Below are 26,550 nucleotides of genomic sequence, written 5' to 3' on the forward strand. Positions count from 1 at the left end.
GAAAGTTTTGCAGGAATGAAAAGAGCACAATGTTGCGTTGAGAACATTTTGTCCGATTTTCCATTTCAGCTTGAAATGGCAATTTCAGAATTTTGCTGTGGAGGGTTGACTACCTTGTTTCCATCTCATTAAGACCTCAAATGGCATAACTCATACACCACTTCTAAATGTCCTCTAATTTCCAGACAAACAGACAGCAGAAATTCCTGGTATGTAAATCAGAGTGGGTATAAGGTGGTAGCAGCTCACTGAATGCAGGCAAGTGGGACTACTTTAGTTTGGGAACTTGGTCGGCATAGGCTAGTTGGACTGAATGGTCTGTTTTCATGCTGTATGACTCAATCCCAGCTGCCATCCAATTTTGTCTTCAGCACATTGTCACTGGATCCCCATGAATGCCACCCTCTTCCTTCCACATAAGTTGCCTCAGCCTCACCATATCATCATCATATCATCATATCAACCTACTGTTCAACCAACATAGCCACCACTTCATCTCATAGGCACTTACTACTTTCATGATTCTGCCTGGTCTCTTTGTGCAAGGGGCTACACATATATCTCATGCATCTCCACAGGATACTTCTTATGATGTTCGCTTGCTTTCTTAGTGTTTATTCAATTTGTTTTGTCTTACAAGATTCTAACCTCTGTATACTTTGTATCCTTTTTTAGCATACAGAGTCTTCAATGCTCATTCACAGGCTGCAGCCACTGTGGCTTACATTACTTTCTAAGACAGAGGGAAAGGCTGGCAGCTTGTCATGGTGGGAAGCACCTAATTGTCATGAATCAGGGATGGACATGTTGTTCTATGGAACCAGGCTACATCAATGTCATAACTGTAGCATGTGCTATCAGGTTTTCCAATAAACACTGCCTGTGCTTCAAGTGAATGGCGTGTGTCAAAGTCATTGGGACCATGTGCCATTGTGTCAAGAGAAGACAGAAAATATGCTTCTCACCTTGTGACTGGGTCATTTTTGTTCAGACCTGAAATGAAGCCTATTGGAATATTTCCTCCAATGTATTACTCTCATATAACTGTGACAAAAAGACAACTTTTTACAGATGAACCACAGTTCAGTATTACTCTGCAATCTGTAGATCCTAGAGTCACAGAGCCATTAGGCATGGAAACAGACCCTTCAGTCCAAGACCATTTTCCCAAACTAAACTCGTCCCACCTGCTTGCACTTGGCCCATATCCCGCCAAACCTTTCCTATTTATGCATTTATCCAACTGTCTTCTAAACGTTGTAACTGTACTTCCATCTACCACTTTCTCTGGCAGTTCCTACCACAAATGAACCACTGTCTGTGTAAAGAAAAGTTGACCCTCGTGTCCTTTATAAATCTTTCTCCTCTTACCTTCAAACATGCCTCTTAGGTTTGAACTTACCTCATCCTCGGGAAAAGACCCTTGTCATTCACTTTGTTTCTGCTCATGATTTTATAAACCTAAATGAAGTCACCCCTCAACTTCATATGCTCCAGCGGAAGAAAAATGCAGTCTATTTTATCTCAAACCCTCCATTTCCAGCAATATCTTGGTAAATATTTTCAGAAACATCTCCAGTTTAATAGTGGCCTTGTAATAACAGGGTCACCAGAATTGCACATAGTATTTCAAAAAGGGCCTCACCAACATCCTATCCGAACTCAATGTGAACATCCAGCTCCTATATTCAAAGGTGTGAGTAATCCTGTCTACATGTGACATAAATGTCAAAGAATTATGCACCTAAATCCCAAGGTGTCTCTGTTCCACAACACTACCCAGGGCACTACCACCTGTCAACTGTACTACCAATTTTGGTGTCATCTGCAAACTTACTAACCATGCCTCCTATATTCTCATTGAAATCATTTATATAAATTACAAACAAAACTGGACCCAGTACCGATATGTGGAACACTGCTGGTCACAGGCTTCCAATCTAAAAAACAACCCTCAACCACCACCCTCCATCTCTTAACATAAAGACAATTTTGTATCCAATTGGCAAGCTCACCCAAATCACATGTGACCTAACTTTACTAGTTAGTCGACTATGTGGGAGGCTTTACTGAAATTTAAATAAACAATGTCTACCACTCTGCCTTCATCAATATTTTTGGCTACTTCTTTAAAAGACTCAATTAAGTTTGTGAGGCACAATTTTCCTGGCACAAAACCATGCTGACTGTCCCTAATCAATCTATGCTTCTCCAAATGCCTGTACATACTATCTTTCAGAATCATCTCCAACAACTTCATAGAATCATAGAATCCCTATAGTATGGAAGCAGGCCATTCAGCCCATCGAGTCCACACTGACCCCTCTGAAGAACCTTTCACCTATAACCAGCTGCCCTACCCTATCCCTGCAATCCTGCATTTTTCATAGCTAATCCACATAACCTGCACATTCCTGGATAGCTTGGGCAATTTAGCATGGCCAATTCATGTAACATGCACATCTTTAGACTCTGGCAGGAAACTGGAGCACCTGGACAAAATCCATGCAGACACGGGGAGAATGTGCAAACGCCACACAGATAGCCACCTAAGGGTGGAATCAAACTCGTGTCTCTGGCACTGTGAGGCAGAAGTGCTAACCACTGAGCCATTTTGCCACCCTTACCAATCACCAAGGTCAGATTCACAGGTCTATCATTTCCAGGCTTCTCCTACAGCCTTTCTTAAATAATGGCACAATGCTAGCCACCCATCAGTCCTCTGGTACTTTACCCATTCTTATAGATGATATATATTTCTGCTAGGCACCCTGAAATTCCTTCCCTATCTTTCCTCAATGTCCAGGGATACACTTTATCAGGTCCTGGAGAGTTATCTATCTGTGTGTTTTCTGAGACCTCCGGCTATTCCTCTTCTGTAATGTGAACTTTTTTCAAAACATCAATATTTATTTCCCTGAGTTCTCCAGCCTTTATTTCTTTCTCAATAGTAAAAAATGATGCAAAGTATTCATTTAATATCTCTCCCATTTCCTGAAGTTCAACACAAAGACAACCTAGTTGATATTTGAGCGGTCCTCCTCTCTCTTGTTGCTCTCTTGCTCTTAATACATGTGTAGGATCTTTTTGGATTATCTTTAACCTCATGTGCCAAGGCTATCTCATAGCCCCTCATGCGAGGTTAGGGGCTGAGGAAGTCCTGACTTTCATTACTTCATCTGAATTGGTTTTGAGAAATGCTTATGTGAATAATTGATAGGAAAGGTTTGGGCAAATCCATTCCTTGTTGCACTTTCCTCCGGTGGCTAACAATATGTCCTGGTTTGTGATTTGTTCACATTAATTAGAAACATGAAGAAATAACAAATAGGAGCAGGAGTTGGCCATTCAGCCAACTGAACCTGCTCCTCCATTTAAGTTGGTTATGCCTGATTCTCTATCTCAACACAACACTCCTTGATGATTTTAGTATATAGAAATCTACCTATTTCGTCCTTAAATATAGGCCAGTAACTTCACCACCATACTATGCTGTATTAGAAAATTCCACAGGTTCACCATCCTCTGAGTGAAGAAATTTCTCCTCACCTCAGTCATAAATAGTCCACCCTTTAGTTTGAGACTCTGACCCCTTGTTCCAGAGTCCCATGGCCAGAAAGAACATCATCCTCCATCCAGTCTGTCCAGCCCTCTCACAATTTTTTATAATTCATTGAGAACCTTTCTCATTCTTCTAAACTCCAATGAATATAGGCCTAGTTGACCCAATCTCTTCACATACAACAATGCTATCATCCCAGGCAATTAGTCTGCCAGACCTTCACTACACACCCCTTCTGGCAAGTATATCCTTTCTGAGATATGGAGACCAAAACAGTGCACAAACCTCCAGGTGTTATCTCTTCAAAGCCCTTTACACTGCAGCAAGATATCGTTACTTATGCATATAAATCCTCTTGCACTAAAAGCCAACATATGATTTGCCTTCCTATTTCCTTGCTGCATCTGTATGTTTTCTTTCAAAGCCTGGTTTACAACAACACCTGGATTCCTTTGCATATCAACATTGCCCAATCTATCTAATTAAATAATAATTTGTCATTCTGTATTCCCTGTCAAAATGGATAACTTGACATTTGTACATGCTTTGCTGCATTTGCCATGCATTTGTTCGCACAATCAAATTGTCTAAATTGCACTGAAATCTTTTTATTTTCTCATAACACTCATAATTTTTATTTTATATACTCTTTTTATATTATCAGCAAGTTTGGAAATATTGCCTTTGACTTGCTCAATGAAATAGTTGATACCTTTCAGGATAGCTGGGGCTCAATCACAGATCTGGTACCATACTAACCAAGATTTTCCATTCTGAAATAGTCCCATTTATCCCTCCTCTCTCTTACCCGTCAGCTATTCAAATCTCAGTCTCTGACAGATTTTATTCTCAATCTCATGTGCTTTAATCTTGTACACTTCATCTTACATGAGACACCGTGGGCGGCACGGTGGCACAGTGGTTAGCACTGCTGCCTCGCAGCGCCGGAGACCCGGGTTCAATTCCCGCCTCAGGCGACTGACTGTGTGGAGTTTGCACGTTCTCCCCGTGTCTGCGTGGGTTTCCTCCGGGTGCTCCGGTTTCCTCCCACAGTCCAAAGATGTGCAGGTCAAGTGAATTGGCCATGCTAAATTGCCCGTAGTGTTAGGTAAGGGGTAGATGTAGATGTAGATGTAGATGTTGGGGTATGGGTGGGTTACGCTTCGGCGGGGGCGGTGTGGACTTGTTGGGCCGAAGGGCCTGTTTCCACACTGTAAGTAATCTAATCTAATCTAATTATTGTGACTACAAATTCATATGACTTTCCATATTAAAATTATCACTTTCATATTTTAAAAAATATGTAAATTTGTGACGGCTGCTAACTTTGCTTTGTATTGTAAACTGCAGAAAATGATAAAACTTTTTTTTCTTTTCACATCGATCTTTGATGACTATTTCCAGGACAATGGAGCTGAGGTAAGTGCAATGCTGTTCTTTTCTCCTTCTAAATTATGCCATTTAAGTTAGGAATAGATGTAAGCAGACACTGTAATGACAGAATTAAAAGCCTCCTATCAAATCTGAGGCAGATGCAACTCTCCTTTCTTTTCTGCATTTCAGTGAAAACAAGTCTACATCTAGTTAATTTCCTTTCTGGTGGATGAAGTGTCTTTAAAATGGTTAGATAATGATATAATAATTAGTTTTCTTCATTTGGCATGTTGGGGTTTACTCAAATATCTTTGGGCTTTGGAACTAAATTTTCAGAATTTTCTATTTGTAAATAAAAATGGGTCAAGTCAGGTCTGTGGTCACTACATTATCGCAGTTTTTGCCAGAAAGAACTGTAGGCCTAATAGTCTTTTACCATATTTCATGTTTTCTCAAATTGTAAAGAAAAATTTGACATTTTATTGCAATTTTAAGTGTGTAGCAGTTTCCATCTGCTAGTGTGGAAAGGAAACACAACTTCATCTCAGGAGGTTTACTGACACAAATTTATCAAACATCAGATGAACATGAATTTAGGCCTGTTTTCAGTTGCAAATTTGAAGCTTCGTTTGATGTCTTTTTTTAAGAATACATGAATGCAGCTCCTGGGTGAATCCATTAATTCCCAAATCAGATGAAAAGAATTTAAGCCTCCTTTTTCTGCTGGTTTGTAAGGGTCCACATTCTGATAGGTTTGAGAAGTATAAATTTACTTAAAGGCCTGTTTCTATGCTGTGTGACTCTGACCCTGGATTATAGATTAATCTGTGCACAACCTGGAAACAGTCACCATTGCGCTTTTATTTTTTGTGCCTTATAAACGTCATCAAAGAATGATACTTATTCTGATAGCAGAATAGAATATGTGATAATAGTGCGAGTCATTGTCATAGAATCTCAGAGCATGGAAACAGATTCTTAAGTATAACTCATCCATGCCAACCATGCATCCCAGTTGCCTGTATTTGGCCCATGTCCCTCTAAACCTTTCCTATTCATGTACCTGTCCAAATGCCTTTTAAATGTTGCATTTGTACGCACCTCAACCACTTTGTCTGGCAGCTTGTTCCATACACACATCACCTTTGGTGTGAAAAAATTGTCCCTCTGGTCCCTTTTAAATCTTTCCCATCTCACCTTAAACCGATGCCCTCTAGTTCTGGAATCCCCACCCTGGGAACATTATCTTGGCTATTCACCTTATCCAAGACATTCAATGATTTATACACTTCTTCAAGGTCACACTTAGCTTCTGATGCTCCACGTAAAAAAAAATCCCAGCCTATTCAGCCTCTCCTTAAAGCTCAAATCCTCTCGCCCTAGCAACATCCTTGTAAATGTTTTCTGCACTCTGTCCAGTTTAATAACATCCTTCCTATAGCTGGGAGACCAGAATTGTACACAATGTTCTGAAAGTGGTCTTCCCAATGTCTTGGACAGCCATAACATATGTCCCAACTGCTGCATTCAATACTCTCTCCGATGAAGATAAGCATGCCAAACACCATCTTCACCACTCTGTCTATTTATGACCCCACTTTCAAGGAATTATGCACCTGCACCCCTAGGTCTCTCTATTAGACAACACTCTCCAGGCTCTACCATTAACTATGTAAATTGTGCCCTAGTTTGTCTTACGAACACCTTATATTTATTTAAATGAAACTAGACCTGCCACTCCTCAATTCAATAGCTTAGGTCATCAAGATCTCTATGTGCACTTAGATAAGCTTCTTCGCTGTCCACTTTATGAACAATTCTGGGGCCATCTGCAAACTTACTGACCATGCCTCCTGTATTCTCATCCATATAGTTTATATAAATGACGAACATCAGTGGACCTAACACCACACTACTGGTCACAGACCTCCAGTCTGAACATCAACCCTCTTCCAACACCCTCTGTCTCCTTCCATCAAGCCAATTTTATGTCTAATTGGCTAGCTTTCCTTGTATGCCATGTGATTTAACCTTACTAATCAGTCAGCCACCCAGAACTTTATCAAAGGCCATGCTAAACTCCATGTAGACAATGTCTTCTGGGTAACCTCTTCAAAAAACTCAGTCAAGTTTAAAGGGCCCTATTCTCTCTTAAGAGATTTTTCGTTCATTTCTCTTGAGTGTCATGTCATTTCTATTATTCATGCTATCCTACATTAGGCAAGAGTCTTCAGCTTGACTGAATCTGCCCTATAATAATTATCTGCGGCAAATCTGGTTATCTGGCTACCGAGATTGGTTGGTTGTACGAGTTGTTGATAAAAATGGGGACATATTTTTGTACTCACACATGTCAAGTATTATGTCTTTCATGTACATCCTGTGAGTTTGAGCAGGAGTGGAATTTTCAGAGGTGTATATCCAGTATGATCTGGAGAATACAACTGAAACAAGACAGCCCATCTTGGGAGAAAGTGAGGACTGCAGATGCTGGAGACCAGAGTTGAAAAGTGTGGTGCTGGAAAAACACAGCAAGCCAGGCAGCATCCGAGGAGCAGGAGAATCGACGTTTTGGGCATTCCTGAAGAAAGGCTTATGCCAGAAATGTCGATTCTCCTGCTCCTTGGATGCTGCCTGGTTTGCTGTGTTTTTCCAGCAACACACTTTTCAGCCTATCTTGGGATCCATGCTACAAAGGCAAACATGATCACAGCAAGTATCAGCAATTTATTGCAAAGATGATCCTGTGGAAATTAAAACATTGATTTATGACACAAAAGTTGGTTTACTTCTAGCAGTGAAGGACATTTCAAAGTCATTGGAAGGAATTCGCTGTCTCTGCTGTGTTCAATCCCAGGATCCTTCATGTTGAATGCTAAAATTATCCATGTCTCCAGTACTGGCATTTATCATCCGGACAGGCATGAAGTCACGTCAAGAAATCTTGATGGTTCTGAAGAAGAGTCACTGGGTTTGAAATGTTAACTCTACCTTTTTCCCACACAGATGCTGCCAGACCTGCTAAGTTTCTCCAGCAATTTCTGTTTTTGTTTCAAAATTTGCATGTATGAGTATGTTTTTCTCCAATCTACTTTGTTGAATCTTATATCACTAAAAAGGATTTCACATGCACCACTTTTGAGGTTTCCAGTCTTGCTGTATGATTTCAATTGCTGTTTCCAGAGCATATAGTAAACCAAACCATATGCTGATCTGGATATAGAAAACCGATTTTTCTCTCGAGTGCCATTCCACTTCCGAGTGAATCTGATAGTCAATGTTCCTACCCTCTTTAAAAACCTGACCTAAAACTAACTTGCCCTTTTGCATTTAAATTATTTAAATTTCTCTGATTTTCCCTCTCAGCCCCCTCATATTTTCTGATAAGTTATAGAAAACACTTTCCCATAAGAGCCTCTGCTCAACATGTTGTAATTTATATCTTCTCTTGACAAATGCTAACAAACCTGGTAAGAATTATACTGAAAAGAAAAAATGCTGGAAATCAGTGGATCAGGCAGCATTCATGAAAAGAGAGCAACTAAAATTTTGTGTCTAGATGACTCTTCACCAGAGCTGATGTTAACATATGGAGGAGGGAGCAGTCATGCAATAGTGGGGGAGGAGTGATGGAGTGGTGGGGAGAAAGGCTGCTAATACTGCAGAGTAAGTGATCAGAATGTGAGAATAGCAAAACAATGGTGTGGAGAAACTGAGGACTGCAGATGCTGGAGATCAGAGTCAAAAAGTGTGGTGCTGGAAAAGCGCAGCAAGTCAGGCAGCATCCAAAGCGTGTGAGAGTGATGTTCCATCAGCAATAGGTCTAATGGCCAAACTGAAAAGAACAGTCCCACTGGGGTGGGGGGAGGGAGTGAAGACACGGTGAAACAGAATGCAACAAGTACCACCTCCTGAGAAAAAGAACAGGAAATGACATTACCACAGGAAATGACATCACCAACCCAAGGAAATCTAAACACATAAATAGAAAATGGGCCATGCCTCATTGCTTCATCAGGAGACTCACTGATGATGTTACCTAGTACGGTGATGAAACATCTGAAAATGAACCTTCCAGCTCAATGAGCAAACCTACATCCAGAACCTCAACCTGAGCTACAAATCTCCTTAGAAAATACAACAATTAAAGCTAAAAGAAAGGAAGAAATGTGAGTAGGGTTCACAATTCAAAGGTGTTGAAGTCAATATTAAGACCAGAAGGTTGTAAAGTGCCAAATCTGAAAATGAGATGTTGTTCCTCCAGTTTGTGGTGTGATTCACTGGAGGATTGTCGCATGCCACAGACAGATAAGTGGGAATGACAGTAGGCAGGATGCTCTGTTAAAATGACTGGCTCTGGAAAGATCGGGGTTGTGCTTGCACACTGATTGGAGGTGTTCTGCAAAGCGGTCACCCAATCTGTGTTTGGCTTCTCCAATTTGGAGGAGGCCACACTGGGTGCAGTGAATGCAATAGATCAGACTGGAGGTGATACAGGTGAAATGTTGCCTCACCTGGAAAGATCATTGAGGTCTTTGGATGGTTAGCAGGACAGAGGTGAAGGCGCAGGTGTTGCATCTTCTGCGAAGGTGCTATGGGAAGCGGGGAGGGGTGTTGGTGGTCGAGAAATGGACTAAGGTGTCCTGGAGGGAACATTCCCTGCAAAATGGCAACAGGGGGAGTGAAGGGAAGGTGCATTTGGTGGTTGCATTCTCCAGGAATTATCTTGCTTTTTATTTAACAATTCTAAAGCTTGCTGTTTTTCATTTGATATTTTCATGTTTTGTGACTTGAAACCTAACCTCTTCTTTTCTCCTGTCCATGCTCTTTCTCTTACTGTTAATTTGAATGTTTGAAAATTATATAAATCATCTCTTCAAAGAAGTTTCATCTCAGTTATCTTCAGTGTAAAAGATGTACAACAAACTGAAAAGGTTAAAACTGCAAGGATAAGATCTGTAAATCAGAACGTGGTAAACTGTCTTGAGAATTGAAAACAACTTGTCACAGAAAGGTTTGATATTCTGAGCTTTTAAGTTGGGACTTTGCGTGGCCATTAGATGGTAATACATTTCTTTCAGAAATTTGGACATTATCTTCAAATTGCCAGGAGGCAACAGCACTAAAGGATTCTTCCTGGTGACACTCGAGGTGGAACTGGCAGCTGTACAAGGCATCAAGGTACATAAAATAAACATAAATATGTTGCAAGATCTAAGTAGAAGTGTTCTGCATGTTCCAAGGGTATGTTGGAATATTACTGAGATTCTAAAACTGTGTAAAATCTACCAGCAATTTATTGTTTAAGTTGGTTTCCAGGATCTATTTTCTGGGTTGGTTAGCTCAGATGGCTAGCCAGTTCATTTACCACACAGAGTGATACCAGCAGAGTGGGTTCAATTCACACAATCCCTGTGGTTACCATGAAGGACACTCCTCAGCCTCTCCCCTCAGCTGAAGTGTGGTGAAGTTCAGGTTTCCACTACCAGCCACCTCTCTCAAAAGAAAACAGCCTGTGCTCTGGTAGGATTATGGCTACTTAATCTTTTTATTTACTGACCAGAAATACACTGGTTTTCAAATGGCTGACACGATCAAACAAACTGTTCATGGCCCAATAAGAGTGTTTAAACATACATTTTCTGATATAATGAAGTTATATCTTCTACATTTCTGAATGGGAGTCAAAGATTTCAATCAATATTGTGTGACTGTCCTGCCTAGATTAGATCCCTCAAATCTCTGCACTGACTGGTTTATGAAAATCTTGTTCACAGGTGCCCATCAATGTCAACCTGGGTTATTGTTCAGAAACAAAGTGACAGTGCCTTCTTTTACACCTGTTCACATTTCTCTCTCCATTAAGGAATGCTAGGCATTCAGTCAAATCCTGTGAAGAACAGCAGCATTGAGATTAAACACTTACAAGAACATAAGAAATATGAGCAGGAAAAGTTGGACAGTCCATTGAGCCCACTCTGCCATTTAATAAAATCACAGATAATATAACACAATCTGTATACTTCAGAATTCCCTCAGTGCTGTAAAATCTGACTGTTTCAGTTTTGATTCTGAGTATAGGCTGCACTGGGTTTGAGAATTTCAGTGATTTGCACCCCATCAGTGAAGTAATTTCTCTTCATCTCAGTCCAAAATGACAAGCCCCTCATTACGAGACAATAAACCATTCTTTTCAAATCTCCAGGAATGGAAACAATTGCTCAACATCTACTATTTCACACTCTCCAAGAATTTGTATTTATTCATTCATGGGTTGTTAGCATTGCTGAAAGGGCAGCATTTGTTACCCTTCCCTAACACCCTGTGAGGATATTGTGGTCAGCCACCTTGCTGAACTGCTGCAGTCAATCTAGGGACAATCATGGTGCTGCTTGGGAAAGGGTTCCAGGATTTTGACCCAGCAACAGTGAAGGAACTGTGACATAATTCCAAGTTAAGACAGTGTGTGACTTGTTTAACTTCATGAAAAGAATGTGGTACAACACTGAATCAGCTAGTATTTATTGTCAAGCACTAATTCCTCTGAGGGCAGTTAAGAGTCACCCATGTTGTTATGGGTCTGGATTCACATGTAGATGAGACTGTTAAGGAATATGCAGAAGACAAATGGACATTTGTGAATGCAATGCATTTTGGCAATAATCAAAACTAGCTATTGTCACTATTAAACTAGCTTTTTATTCCAGGTTTTCACGAACTTCAAATCTTATCCTCTTCCATGGTCAGAACATTTGCCTGGTATGCTATGTTTCTAGACCAGTGACATTACCACTGCACCACTGCTTCCCCAATGAGAGGGGATACTCGCAGGTGCTGTGTTGTCTTCTTAAATGTTACAGGTTCAAGGTTTGGAAGGATCTGTTGAAGGAAGCTTGGCAAGTTGCTGAAATGCATCTTGTGCGTGGTACACACTGCCACTGATGTATGTTTTTTGTGGAGGGAGTAAATGGTGAAGGTGGTGATAGAGTGCCAATAAAATAAGTGGCTTTATTTCTGATGGTGTTGATCTTCCCAAGTGTTATTGGAGCTTCATTCATCCAGGCAAGTAGGAAGTACTCCACCACACTTCTGACTTGTACCTTCTGTATGATATTATAAGCCTTTGACTTGCTTTGGAAGCTACAAAAGCTAGCCCAGTTCAGTTACTGCTCATTGGATACACCCAAGATATTGATTATGGAAACTATGATATAAATGTTCTTAAATGTCAAAGGGAGATAATTAGATTTTTTTTATTGGAGATGGCCATTGCATGGCCCTTTGGCCATAAGTATGACATTGTTTATTAACCCAAGCCTGAAGTTTATGCAGATCTTGTTGTATTTGGGCACAAACTGCTCCAGTATCTGAAGAGCTGCAAATGACACTGAACACTTTGTAATCAGCAATGAACATTCCAGCATCTGGCCTGTTAATGGAAAGAAGGCCATTAATGAAGCAGTTGAAGATGGTTGGGCCAAGGACACCACCCTAAGGAATTATGGTTCTCTTGTGGTGCAATAATAGTGTCTCTACCTCTCAACCAGGAGGCCAGGGATCAGGTCCTGCCTGCTCCAGAGATGTATCATAACATCCCTAAATAAGCTGCTTAATAATATCCACCCTGAGGAATTTAAAGGAAAAAAGGAGCACCACCTTTCACCTTAGCACACTTTATTAAATGCATTTTTGAAGTTAGCTATTTTGATTCCATCGCAATAGTTCATCAAATAAGTGAAACAATAATTTTCAAAATTGAGTGTATTGAGAAATAATTCAAGGCAACCATGGTTATTCACGCAATTCCTACCCAAAGTCTCAAATTCCTACCCTGCTTACTCTGCACTCACTTAACACTGTAACAATAGTTATGCTTTGTGCCTTAGATCAGCAGCATGGAAGATACCTGAGTGGGTGTTTCTCCTTGTACAAGAAACTGCTATTATAGAATACAGTTTAAAACTAAAAAGTTTCATTTTAAGGTGGAGGGGAAGAGAAGTTCTTTCTCTGAGGTCTGTTATGGTGTGGAATTTACTTCCCAGAAAACAGTGGAGGTGGGCCATTGGATCTTTTCAATGCTGAATGTTGATGGATTTTTAGTAAACACAGAAGTCGAGAGTTATGGGGGACTGACACAAAATGAAGTTGGGACCACACCCATTTCAGCTATAATTTTATTGAATGGCCTGGAAGGGATAAATGGTCTACCCCTGCTCCTAAGTCCATTGCACCGACAATAAAAAGGAAAGTGCTGGAGAAACCCTAACAGGTGTGGCAGTGTCGGTGGAGAAACAACTTTAACTACAGAAGTCATATTGAACTCAATATATTGTATTTCTTGCTCCACAGATGCTTACAAACCTGCTGAGTTTCTCCAACATTTGATGTTTGGATTTCAGATCTCCTCTATCTGCAGAACTTGACTTTTAATTCTGCCTCACCAAACTTGAACATGTTGTCCTGAAGTGAGTTTGACTTGGATGCTGTCCAGCACTGATTTTATTTGGAACATTTTTAGAGCTGAACTGAATGCTTAACATCACTTATTTTACTCTGTAGACGTGTTGAGGACACTCTCTCTTGAAATTGCAGCAAGAACAATCTCCTTGCTTAATGTTATGGTCCTTTTAATTAAGATAGATTAAGTAACAACTGAATTCACTCACTGTAACTTTAACATTTTCTTCATGGATATTAATATATGGATTATTTCTCAATACACTCAATTTTGAAAATTATTGTTTCACTTATCTGATGAACCATTGCTATGGAATCAAACTAGCTAACTTCGAAAATGCATTTGATAAAGTGTTGCACAACAGATTTGGGAGCCAAGTGACAGCTCCTGGAATAAAATAGATGGTAGCAACATGGATATGAATTTGACTAATTGCCAGGAAACAAAAAGTAGTGGTTGATGGATAGTCATAGAGTCATTCAGCATAGAAATGGATTATTTTCACACTGGAGCAATGTTTAAAATGAGATTTCCCAGGGCCAGCATGAAGACCTCTTGTTCTTCCTGACTTGCATTAATTACTCAGGCTTTGATTGCAGACCATGCTTACAGAATTTGGAGCATCGTGAAGTACTGGACACAGGTTCGTGAAATAGGCAAACAAGTGCAGATTAAATTGAATGCAGGGAAGTGTGAAGTGACTCATTGTGGTAGGATGATCATGAAGACAGAATACAAAATACAAGGTACAATTCTAAAGGGAGCATGGGGCGGAGAGACATGCATGTCTGTGCACTTAAATTATTGACGATGGCAGGAGAGGTTGAGAAAACAGCTAACAAAGCATGCAACATATTAGCTATTTTCAATGGGAGTATCATGTACAAAAGCAAATAAATTGTAAAACATGAGAAAAGCACTGGCTTGGCCTCCAGTGGTGTGTTGCACCCAATTTTGAGTCAGTCTGTAGAGACAGTGCAGAAAAGATTCACAAGATTTCTTTAAGAGATGAGGAACTTTAGTTACCTCGATCTTTTAGAGAAACTGGGACTACTTTCCTTGGAGGAGAAAAATTTCAGACAACATTTGATCAAAATATTCAAAATCATGCGTTTTCTGAACAAGATATGGAGGGGAAAACAGTCCCTTAACCAGGCAGGTCTGCCTTCATTCTTTTTAAATTACTCTTTTTAAGTTGAGCAAACTTGTTTCCAACTCAAGCTTCTCCCTTTCAAGATGAATGCTAAATTCTACCATGTTATGGTCACTGTTTCTGAAGGGGTTTTATACTCTGACGTTCATTTGATCTTGGGTTCATTTTCACCTGAAGCATCGTGAATAAGAGGGCAGATATTTCAGTTAATTGGAAAAAGCAGCAATGAAGGCAGTAGAGAAATGTTTTCATTCAGCAAATGGAAAGGATCTGGAATGCACTGCTTGAAAGTGTGGTGGAGTTCAACTGAGGCATTCAAAAGGGAACTGGATTATTTTCTGAACTGTTTCGGCTGTGTGGCGTTACACTAGGTGAATTGCATTATTTGGAAAGTTGACAGAGGGATGATGGTCTGACTGGCCTCTTTCTAGCCTGTAATAATTTCTGATTTATCTGAAACTCTGCATGTTCCCCAAGGAAATGCAAGCAACTACAGTAATACTTCAGTACGGTCTTAGTTAGGGCCATTAGGTTCAAAACTATAAGTCTAGATTAGAGTGGTGCTGGAAAAGCACAGCAGTTCAGGTGGCATCCGAGGAGCAGTAAAATCGACGTTTCGGGCAAAAGCCCTTCATCAGGAAACTGTAATTCTATTCTGCAAAAGTCAAAGCAGAATTTTGGTGAAAACTTTCAAATATAATTTTGGTCAATGTAAACAAACATAGGGACGTTTTCAAGGTATTGGTTTTCAACCCAACAGATTTAATTGACTTGCCAGTAAACTGTACATACACTGTTCAGTTGCAAATGTACCTGACCTCATCTATCTGTCACAGTATTAGAGCTACTTCTTGACTTACTTTCAACAGTAGCTTTCTTTTATTTGATGAAATATTGATCTGCAATTCAAGCACACATCATTTGAAAATAGGTCTTAGGGCCATTTGGTTCAAAACTGTAAGTCTAGATTAGAGTGGTGCTGGAAAAGCACAGCAGTTCAGGCGGCATCCGAGGAGCAGTAAAATCGACGTTTCGGGCAAAAGCCCTTCATCAGGAAACTGTAATTCTATTCTGCAAAAGTCAAGGCAGAATTTTGGTGGAAACTTAACTTCTCACATCAGAGTATTCAGAGTCTCAATTTGTCATCGTCACAGAGTCATAGAGATGTACAGCATGGAAACAGACCCTTCGGTCCAATCCGTCCATGCCGACCAGATATCCCAACCCAATCTAGTCCCACCTGCCAGCACTCGGCCCATATCCCTCCAAACCCTTCCTATTCATATACCACTCCAAATGCCTCTTAAATGTTGCAATTGGACCAGCCTCCACCATTTCGTCTGGCAGTTCATTCCATACACATACCACCCTCTGTGTGGAAATATTACCCCATAGGTTTCTTTTATATCTTTCCCATCTCACCTTAAACCTTTGCCCCTAGTTCTGGACTCCCCTGCCCCAGGGAAAAGACTTTGCCTATTCACCCTATCCATGCCCCTCATAATTTTGTAAACCTCTCTAAGGTTACCCCTCAGCCTCTGACGCTCCAGGGAAAAGCCCTAGCTTGTTTAGCCTCTCCCTATAGCTCAAATCCTCCAACCCTGGCAACATCCTTGTAAATCCTTTCTGAACCCTTTCAAGTTTCACAACATCTTTTCGATAGAAAGGAGACCAGAAGTGGATGCAATATTCCAACAGTGGCCTAATCAATGTCCTGCACAGCCGCAACATCACATCCCAATTCCTGTACTCAATACTCTGACCAATAAAGGAAAACATACCAAACGCCTTCTTCACTATCCTATCTACCTGCGACTCCACATTCAAGGAGCTATGAACCTGCACTCCAAGGTCTCTTTGTTCAGCAACACTCCCCAGGACCTTACCATTAAGAGTATAAGTCCTGCTAAGATTTGCTTTCCCAAAATGCAGCACCTCACACTTAGCTGAATTAAGCTCCATCTGCCACTTCTCAGCCCATTGGCCAATCTGGTCAAGATCCTGTTGTAATCTGAGGTAACCCTCCTCACTCTTCACTACGCCTCCAATTTTGGTGTCATCCGCAAACTTACTAACTGTACCTCTTATGCTCACATCCAAATGATTTATGTAAATGACAAAAAGTAGAGAGCCACCAATTCTTGTGGCATGCCACTGGTCACAGGCCTCCAGTCTGAAAAACAACCCTCCACTATCACCCTCTGTCTTCTACTTTTGAGCCAGTTCTGTATCCAAGTGGCTAGTTCTCCCTGTATTCTGTGAGATCTAACCTTGCTAATCAGTCTCCCATGGGGAACCTTGTTGAATGCCTTACTGAAGTCCATATAGATCACATCTACCACTCTGCCCTCATTAATCCTCTTTGTTACTTCCTCAAAAAACTCAATCAAGTCTGTGAGACATGATTTCCCACGCACAACTCCATGCTGACTATCCCTAATCAGTCCGTGCCTTTCCAACTACATGTACATCCTGTCCCTCAGGATTCCCTCCAGCAACTTGCCCACCACCGATGTCAGGCTCACTGGTCTATAGTTCCCTGGCTTGTCCGTACCACACTTCTTAAACAGTGGCACCATGTTATCCAACCTCCAGCCTTCCGGCACCTCATCTGTGACTATCGATAATACAAATATCTCAGCAAGAGGCCCAGCAATCACTTCTCTGGCTTCCCACAGAGTTCTCGGGTACACCCGATCAGGTCCTGTGGATTTATCCATCTTTACCCATTTCAAGACATCCAGCACTTCCTCCTCAGTAATATGGACATTTTGCAAGATGTCACCATCTATTTCCCTGCAGTCTATATCTTCCATATCCTTTTCCACAGTAAAATACTGATGCAAAATACTCATTTAGTATCTCCCCAATTTTCTGCGGCTCCACACAAAGGCCGCCTTGCTGATCTTTGAGGGGTCCTATTCTCTCCCTAGTTACCCTTTTGTCCTTAATGTATTTGTAAAACCTCTTTGGATTCTCCTTAATTCTATTTACCAAAGCTATCTCATGTCCCCTTTTTGCCCTCCTGATTTCTCTCTTAAGTATACGCCTACTTCCTTCATACTCTACGAAGGGTTCACTCAATCGATCCTGTGTATACCTTTGATATGCTTCCTTCTTTTTCTTAACCAACCTTCAATTTCTCTAGTCATTCAGCATTCCCTATACCTACCAGCGTGCGTTGAACTGTTTATTAAAATTACTAAGTTTCTGCTGTAGCATCAATGAAACGGTGCTATTCACAATTTCCAAGGCATCCATCATAAGACCCTGCAGAATTACAGAGAGGGGAAGGAAGGGAGGAAGAAATGCCTGAAAAGGACAGAAGAGAAGAGAAGAGAAGGGTTGCATTGATATGGCAGTTGTCGCAACCATTACACACTCTGAAGTACTTTACAGCCAAAGATGCATTTTTCAAATCTAGTCACTGTTGTCATGTCAGTCAAATTTATGCTCAGAAAACTCTCAAAAAGATCATTGTGATGATCAGCATCAAATTTGTTTTGGTGACATTGAGAGTGATCCACTGTGACCAGGGATAACTTGCCTGTTCTTCTTCAAAAGTGTACCATGGGATCTTTTACTTCTGCAGAAGAGTGGTTTAATATCTAAAACATGTAGCATTCTGGGAGTAATGCCCTGGCATGTCAGCTTTTTAAGTTCACATTCTGGTTTGGGACATGAACCTACAACTTTCTGACTCAGGTGAGGATGCTATCAACTTGGCAATAGCTGATATCATTCAAAAAGAACTTCATGATATCAAAACATTTTTTTTTCAATTTATAATATGTTACATTGTCACCTTCCCCAGGCTATTTCTATTGCAACTGAAGCAATACTGAGACATGATGATGATTCAATTAAAAATGCTTTACACGATATGGCTGAATCAATTAGGAAGATGAATCAATCTCTGAAGAAGATGGATGGTAAGTTCATATCGATATTCCATTAAAACACATGGAAAAGCAACAGGTCTTAAAAAAATGTAAAGGATAATGGATGCACTTCTGACAGAAAGGCAAATTGAAGGCAACCTTTAATATTTCTCTGTTTGGAAGGAATGAAAAAGGAGACCGAAGGGACTTTAGCCTATGTGTTGAATTATGGACATCAGAATTCACTGGTATTTTTTTTAAGAATTAATTCTCAGTGTAAGCAGCTTTTAGTTCACTTCTGCATGTTTGCCTGTCTAAACTGCATACTCAGATCAAATAATGATCAATAACATTTTATCTGAATGCTCGTCTATCACAAAACTTTTGTGAACGACAATTGAAGTTTGGTGCCAGGCTACAGCCAGACTCAATCTAAAGTCCAGCAACTCGCTACATGAGATTTATTCCATGAATGGATTCATTTGATCTCTGGTTCGTTTAGTCACATTGAATTGTTTTTCTATTTTCTTCCCAGAGCATGTGGATCCTGACACTTTCTATGGGATAATTCGACTCTTTCTTTCTGGGTACGTATTCTCTCTTAAACACTGTCTGATTTCCAGTACATATATGTACAACACATAAGCAGCTTGTTCAGCCTAACATGTCCATATTGATTCTTTGTATATGCAGTAATTCTAATCGCATGTGCCTATCTATTCCTGTCATTATCAAGTGCCTGGAAGTGAGGTGGAGGCAAGTTCAAATGAAGCATTCTAGATTGATGCCAAATGTTTATTCAAATTCTCTATAATTTCCTATTTTTATTTACCTCAGTATCGTTCTCCAAGATCACTCTGGCTTCTCGCTTTCTTTCATATATTTGAAGGCGTTCTTGCTGTTAGTCTTTACATTACTTGCAAGTTTTCCTCTGAAGTTTATTTTCTTTCTCTTTGTTTTTCTTGAATCATCTTTTATTGGTTTTCAAGTTTTTCAATCCTCTCGCTTACTAAAAATTTTTGCCACATTGTATGTTTTTTCTTTCAATCTGATGCTCTCCTTAACTTATGTGCTTAACCACAGCTGATTTATCCCTTCCAATAATCCTTCTTCTGGGGTTGGTCAGTTCTGTTGGATGGACAGCCAGTTTGTGATGCAGAGTGATACCAACAGTGTGGGTTCAGTTCCTACACTGTGTGAGTTTACCATTTAAAGACTCTACTTTTTGACCTCTCTCCTTACCTGAGGCATGCTGACTGTCAGGTTAAACCACCACCAATCATGTCTCTCTGAGAGAGCAGATGTTTGGTCTGGTAAGACTGTGGTGACTTTATTCCTTCTTCCTCAATGGAATATGTCTTTGCTGTGAGGAATAAACCATTTCCTTGTCTGCGTGGTTCCTTAACCATTTTCGTTTCTAAACTCATTATCCATGCAGGTCTGCCTTTTTAGTTCTCCTTATTTAAGTTGAGCATGGTTGTTTATAATCCAAATTCATCACTTTCAAGATGAATGCTTAATTTCACAATGTTATGGTCACTGTTTCTGAAGGGACTTTTTTACTCTAGTATAATTTCTTCAACTTGGCTCAGTCCTGACCACCCTATTCCCTGCCCCCATGCAATCACGAACTCAACATCCTACTTCCAACACTTTGATCTCTGACCAAATTTATCCCTGATATCAAATGTTCTCCCGTGAGCCTCAGACAGAAGTTGTCTTTATTTGAAATGACTCAAATGCAAAATAGAATAGAGTAATGTTTTGAATGAAATTATTTGAGAAACTGAATATAATTATATTTATAGTGAGACGTTAAATAGCTTAACAAAGTAGTACATTCATGAACAAAGTGTTCCCTCGCACTTGAGCAGATCTTCAATTTTATGTTCTAGGAACAACAAGTCTTGAGGATACACAAAAGATTTACAGTAAAGTGATATTATAATTATATTGATTTCTGAAATAATTATAGGTAAGCTTACCAGTACAGCAGAAAAACGTTGGATTTATTTTCTCCCCTATATTGCTTGTCTCGTCTTCTGCTTCATAGATTTCTCTGCTGCAATATATTAAAAAAAATATAAAACCCTGCAACTTGACAGCCAAAAATGAACCAGATCCATGATCTATAAAAGCTTCCAATGTGCTTTCATGCAGAATTGCTGTGTACTACATGTTCTCAGCAAATTACTTTTGTTGCTTTTTCCATCAGCCTCTGTACCAAACAATTTCTCATTTTAGGTGATTTCACAGATGAGCCTATAGGGTACAACGTGGGACAGGAAAATGTCAAGTGGGAGAAGGGTGTTGGTGCTGAACCAGAAATGGGGTTGGGGAGGTTGGAGAGGGGGGTTGGAACTTATTTTGAGGAAGGTGGTGTTCAAAGGGGAAAGGAATAGCAAAGTGGGGAGTGAAGGTCTGGACCTCATAGAAGGACAATTTAGTCACACTACGATTATAAAAGAATACTCAGAAATCCAAAAACCTTTTCCCATTTTTTTCTGCGGTAAAATGTCAGAAAACAAACCAAAAGGAATAAACTTTACTGGAATGACTGCTACCAATGGAAGTCCTTTCCTTAAGGAGGAACCTAAAGAGCATTTCAGAACTTTGCCAGGAGATTCAATCTCCAGGCAAAGGTAAGGCTGAAGCTTTTGCAGCGATTTTCAGCCAGAAGTGCAAAATGGATGATCCATCTCAGCCTTCGTCAGTGGTCCCCAGCATTACAGATACCAGCCAATTCAATTCACTCCATGTTATATCAAGAAACTGTTGGAGTCATTGGATACTGGAAAGGCTCACAGGCCCTGACAACATTCTGGCAATCGTACTGATGACCTGTGCTCCAGAACCTTCTGCTCCCCTAGGTAAGTGATTCCAGTACAGTTACAACCCTGGTATCAACCCGACAACGTGGAAAACTACCCAACTATATCCTGTGCATAAAAAGCAGGACAGATCCAACCTATCCAATAACCATCCCATTATTTCACTCATCAGTAAAGGGATGGAAGGTGTCATTAACAGTGCTATGAATACCACCTGCCCAGCAATAACCTGCTCAGCGACACCCAATTTGGGTTCCACCAGAGTCACTCAGCTCCTGACCTCAATACAACCTTAGTTCAAACATGGACAAAAGAGCTGCATTCCAGAGGCGAGGTGAGAATGACAGGACTTGATCTCAAGGCTGCATTTGACTGAGGGTGGCATTAAGGAGTCCCAGCAAAACTGGAATCAATGGATATCGGGTGCAAACTCCTCTAGTGGAGAGAGTTATACCTGACATACAGCAAGATGGTCATGGTTGTTGGAGATCAGTCAGGTCAGTTCAGGGGTTCCTCACGTGAGTGCCATAGGCCATAGCCTTCAGCTGCTTCATCAATGACCTTTGCTCCATCAGAAGATCAAAAGGGGGTATGCTCGCCGATGATTCCACGATATTCAGAACTATTCATGACCCCTCAGATACTGAAGCAGTCCATGTCCAAATGCAACAAGATCTGGGCAAATCTTGGCTGACAAGTGGCAAGTAACTTTTGTTCTACAAAAATGCCAGGCTATGGCCATCAGCAATTAAGAGACAATCTAAGCACTATCCCTTAACATTCAATTGTGTTACCATCACTGAATCCCCCACTATCACTATCCTGAGGGTTATCATTGACCAGGAATTCAACTGGACTCACCACATAAACACAGTGGTGACAACAGGTGGTCAAATGCTAGGAACACCGCAGCAAGTATCACACCTCCTGACTCTCTTAAGCCTAGCCATCATCTACAAGACACATGTCAGGAGTGTGATGGAATACTCCCCTCTTACCTGGATGAGTGCAGCCCAACACTCAAGAAGCTTGACACCATTCAGGACAAAGCAGCCCACTTGATTGGCCCTGCACCCACAAGCATCCACTCCCTCCACCACTCATACTCAGTAGCAGTGGTGTGTTTGATGTACAAGATGCATTGCAGAAATTTATCAAAGATCCTCAGACAGCACCTTCCAAACCGACACCACTTTAATCTCTCAGCACAAGGGCAGCATATATATGGGAACACCACCACCTTCAAGTTACCCTCCAAGCCACTCACCATCCTGACTTGGAAAAATATTGCTGTGCCTTCACTGTTGCTGGGTCAAATTTCCAAGAATTCCCTCCTGAGTGGTATTGTTGGCAAACCTACAGCTGGTGGACTGCAGCAATTCAATAAGGCAGGTCATCACCGCCTTCTCAAGGGCAACTAGCAGCAGGCAATAAATGTTGGCAAGCCAGCAATACCCACATCCCACAAATGAGTAAATAAAGAAAGGGCAAGAATGTACCTGGACAGGCAAAGACCATAAGAAATAAGAACATGACAGGCCCCTTCAAGCCTGCTTCCCCATTCAAAAGGATCGTGACTGATTTGACATTCCTCATGTCCCCTTCCCTGCTGTTCCTCCATACCCTTGATTTCTCCAACTGATCAAGAATCTATTTCAGCCTCAGATATACAAGGACTCTGCCCCAGAGCTCTATGTGGCAAGGAGTCCCAAAGAACCACAAACCTCAGAAGAAACGTCCTCCTCATCTCAGTCTTATATTGACATCGACTCAACGTTTACCCAGTCCAGCTTGTCAAGAAATCACATGTTTCAATGAGATCACCTCAAATTGTTCTGAACTCCACTTCGTAGACTCCCAATCTGTTTGACCTTTGCACATAAGACAATCCATCCATATGAGGGATAATCGTAGTGAATCTTATCTGAATGGCCTCCAATGAAACTGTATTTTTTTTTTAACAAGGCGAGCATGGTGGAAAACACCAGTTGCATATAGAACTTCATGAAAGACAGGTGAGTTTACTGGCCATCATTTACTACAAGGTGTTGGGGGTGATGAAAGTCTGAAAGTGGATAAGTTATCCAGACCAGATAGACTACACCCCAGGTTCTGAGGGGGACAGCAGTGGAGATTGTCGAGGCATTAGTGGTGGTCTTTCAGCAAACACGGAGTCATGGAGGGTGGCAGAGTCTATAAAATGGTCAGTGTTAACTCCTGTTTAAGGAGGGAGGGAGGCAGAAGACAGAAATTATAGACTGGTTAGCTTGACCTTAGTCATTGATAAGATTTTCGAGCCCTTTATTGAAGATGAGATTGTGGAGTATTTGAAAGTGCATGTTAAAGTAGGGTGGAACCAACATGGCTTCGTCAATGGGAGGTCATGCCTGACAAATCTGTTAGAACTCTCTGAGGAGGCAACAAGCAAGTTAGACAAAGGAAAGCCGGGCACATGATCTGTTTGGATTTCCAGAAGGTTTTAACAAGGTGCCACACAAGAGTCTGCAAAATAAGAGGCCATGGTGTTAGAGGCAAGGTACAAACATGGATACAGGATTGGCTGACAGGCAAAAGGCATAGAGTGGGGTTCAAGAGGACATTTTCTGGATGGCAACTAGTGGCTACTAGAGTTTTTCAGGGGTCAATGTTGAGACCACAACCATACACATTATACATTAACAATCTGGACAAAATAACTGAGGGCATCATTGGCTAAGTTTACAGATGACACAAAACAGATGGAAGGGCAGGTAATGTTGAGGAGGTGGGAAGGCTGCAGAAGGACTTGGACAGGCTGCAAGATTGGCTGCAAGATGTGGTGGATTGAATACAATGTGGGAAAGTGTGAGGTCTTACAATTTGATAAGAAAAATAGAAGTGTAGACTATTTTTGAAATAAGGCAAAAACAATGACTGCAAATGCTGGAAACCAGATTCTGGATTAGTGGTGCTGGAAAAGCACAGCAGTTCAGACAGCATCTGAGGAGCAGTAAAATTGACGTTTCGGGCAAAAACCCTTCATAAGGAATACAGGCAGAGTGCCTGAAGGATGGAGAGATAAATGAGAGGAGGGTGGGGGTGGGAAGAAAGTAGCATAGAGTATAATAGGTGAGTGGGGGAGGGGATGAAGGTGATAGGTCAGGGAGGAGGGTGGAGTGGATAGGTGGAAAAGAAGATAGGCAGGTAGGACAAGTCATGGGGACAGTGCTGAGCTGGAAGTTTGGAACTGGGGTGAGGTGGGGGAAGGAGAAATGAGGAAACTGTTGAAGTCCACATTGATGCCCTGGGGTTGAAGTGTTCCAAGGCGGAAGATGAGGCATTCTTCCTCCAGGCATCTGGTGGTGAGGGAGCAGCTGTGAAGGAGGCCCAGGACCTCCATGTCCTCGGTAGAGTGGGAGGGCTACAGGGCGGTGTGGTTGATTAATGCAGGTGTCCCAGAGATGTTCTCTAAAGCGCTGTGCCAGGAGGCATCCAGTCTCCCCAATGTAGAGGAGACCGCATCAAGAGCAACAGATACAATAAATGATATTGGTGGATGTGCAGGAAAGGCTTTGGAAATGTGAAGCTCAAAGGAACTCAGCAGTCTTAGTTTATGATTCTTTTAAGGTTAACATGCAGATTCAGTTGGCAGTTAGGAAAGCAAATGCAATGTTAACATTAATTTTCAGAAGGCTAGAAATACAAGAGTAGGCATGTACCACTGAGGCTGTGTAAAACACTGGTCATACCGCATTTTAAATGTCGTGAACAGTTTTGTGCCTTGAAGGTGTGCTGGCCATGGAGGGGGTCCAGAGCAGGCTTATAGGAATGATCTTGGGGATAAAGGGTTTGTTATGTGAGGAACAATTGAGGTTTCTGGGTGTTTACTCGATGGAGTTTGGAAGGATGAGGAGAGATCTCATTGAAACTTACAGAATGAAAGCCTAGATCAGGTAGATATAGATCTCTCCACTCATGGGAGAGATTAGGACCCGAAGGCACAGCCTCAACATGAAGGGATGTCCCTTTAGAACTGAGATGAGGAGAAATTTATTTAACCAGAGGTGGTGAATCTCTGCAATTATTGCTAAAGAAGGCAGTGGAGGACAAGTTATTGTGTGTATTTAAGACAGAGCAAGACAGGTTCTTGATTCATAGAACAGTACAGCGCAGTACAGGCCCTTCGGCCCTCGATGTTGCGCCACCCTGTCATACTAATCTGAAGCCCATCCCACCTACACTATTCCATGTACGTCCATATACCTATCCAATGACAACTTAAATGCACTTAAACTTGGCGAATCTACTGCTGTTGCAGGCAAAGCATTCCATACCCTTACTACTCTCTGAGTAAAGAAACTACCTCTGACATCTGTCTTCGACCTATCTCCCCTCACTCTAAAGTTGTGTCCCCTCGTGTTTGCCGTCCCCATACTTGGAAAAAAGCTCTACCTGTCCACCCTATCCAACCCTCTGATTATCTCTGATTCATCAGGGAATCAAAGCTTACGGGGAGAAGATAGATGAATGAAGTTATGAAACATATCAGCCATGATCAAATAGTGGGCCAGACTTGATGGGCCAAATGGCCAAATTCTACTCTCAAACATTATGATCTTATCAAAACTGCTCACAGTACTCCAGGGCTGATCTCAACAGTTGCAACAGGATTTTTGTAGTCTCATTTTCCAACTCCGTTGAAACAAGGGTCAATATTGTAGTAGCTTGCCTGATTACCCATTGTGCCTGCGTGCTAGCTTTCTGTGTTTTCTGCATAAGTGTTCCCAACCCCCTTCATGTTGCAACTTTCTGCAGTTTTTCTCCATTTAAATAATATTCTGATCTTTCAATCTCCCTTCCAAAATGAACTTTGCATTTTCCCAAATGAAACTCCATTGGCTAACATTTTGCCCACTTACTTTAATCTGTCAAGATCTCTCTGTAAACTGTCTGTGCTCCTTTAACAACCTGCCTTTCCACCTATTTTTGTGTTGTCTGCAAATTTGGCTGCAGTACATTCACTTCCTTCCTCCAAGCCATTAATTTATTTTGTAAACAGTTGCAGTCCCAGCATTGATCCCTGTGGAACCTCACAGATCACAGGCTATCAACTTGATAAAGAAATTCTTATCTCCAACCACTGTTTCCTGCCCCTGAGCTAATTCTCCATCCAGGCCAATATATTAGCTCCAACGGAATGATTTATCTTATGACCAAACTTGTTATATTTACTTTGTTGAATGCATTCTGAAGCCCAAATATAACACATCTACCAGTTTCTCCCTAATTCGGAGAAAGTGAGGACTGCAGAT

General features: G+C 41.1%; 1 protein-coding gene across 1 annotated transcript in view; it reads left to right on the plus strand.

Moving 5' to 3' along the window:
- Window positions 1–26,550, plus strand: part of ido1 (indoleamine 2,3-dioxygenase 1) — a 57,196-nt gene that overhangs the window by 24,960 nt on the left and 5,686 nt on the right. Inside the window, exons 5-8 of the mRNA XM_072554148.1 lie at window positions 4,967–4,981; window positions 10,018–10,117; window positions 18,362–18,479; window positions 18,964–19,015. Of these exons, the coding sequence (XP_072410249.1) occupies window positions 4,967–4,981; window positions 10,018–10,117; window positions 18,362–18,479; window positions 18,964–19,015 (285 nt within the window). The remainder of the gene's footprint in view (window positions 1–4,966; window positions 4,982–10,017; window positions 10,118–18,361; window positions 18,480–18,963; window positions 19,016–26,550) is intronic.

The sequence above is a fragment of the Chiloscyllium punctatum genome, chromosome 35, assembly GCF_047496795.1.
Source record: "Chiloscyllium punctatum isolate Juve2018m chromosome 35, sChiPun1.3, whole genome shotgun sequence".
Classification (NCBI taxonomy): Eukaryota; Metazoa; Chordata; class Chondrichthyes; order Orectolobiformes; family Hemiscylliidae; genus Chiloscyllium; species Chiloscyllium punctatum.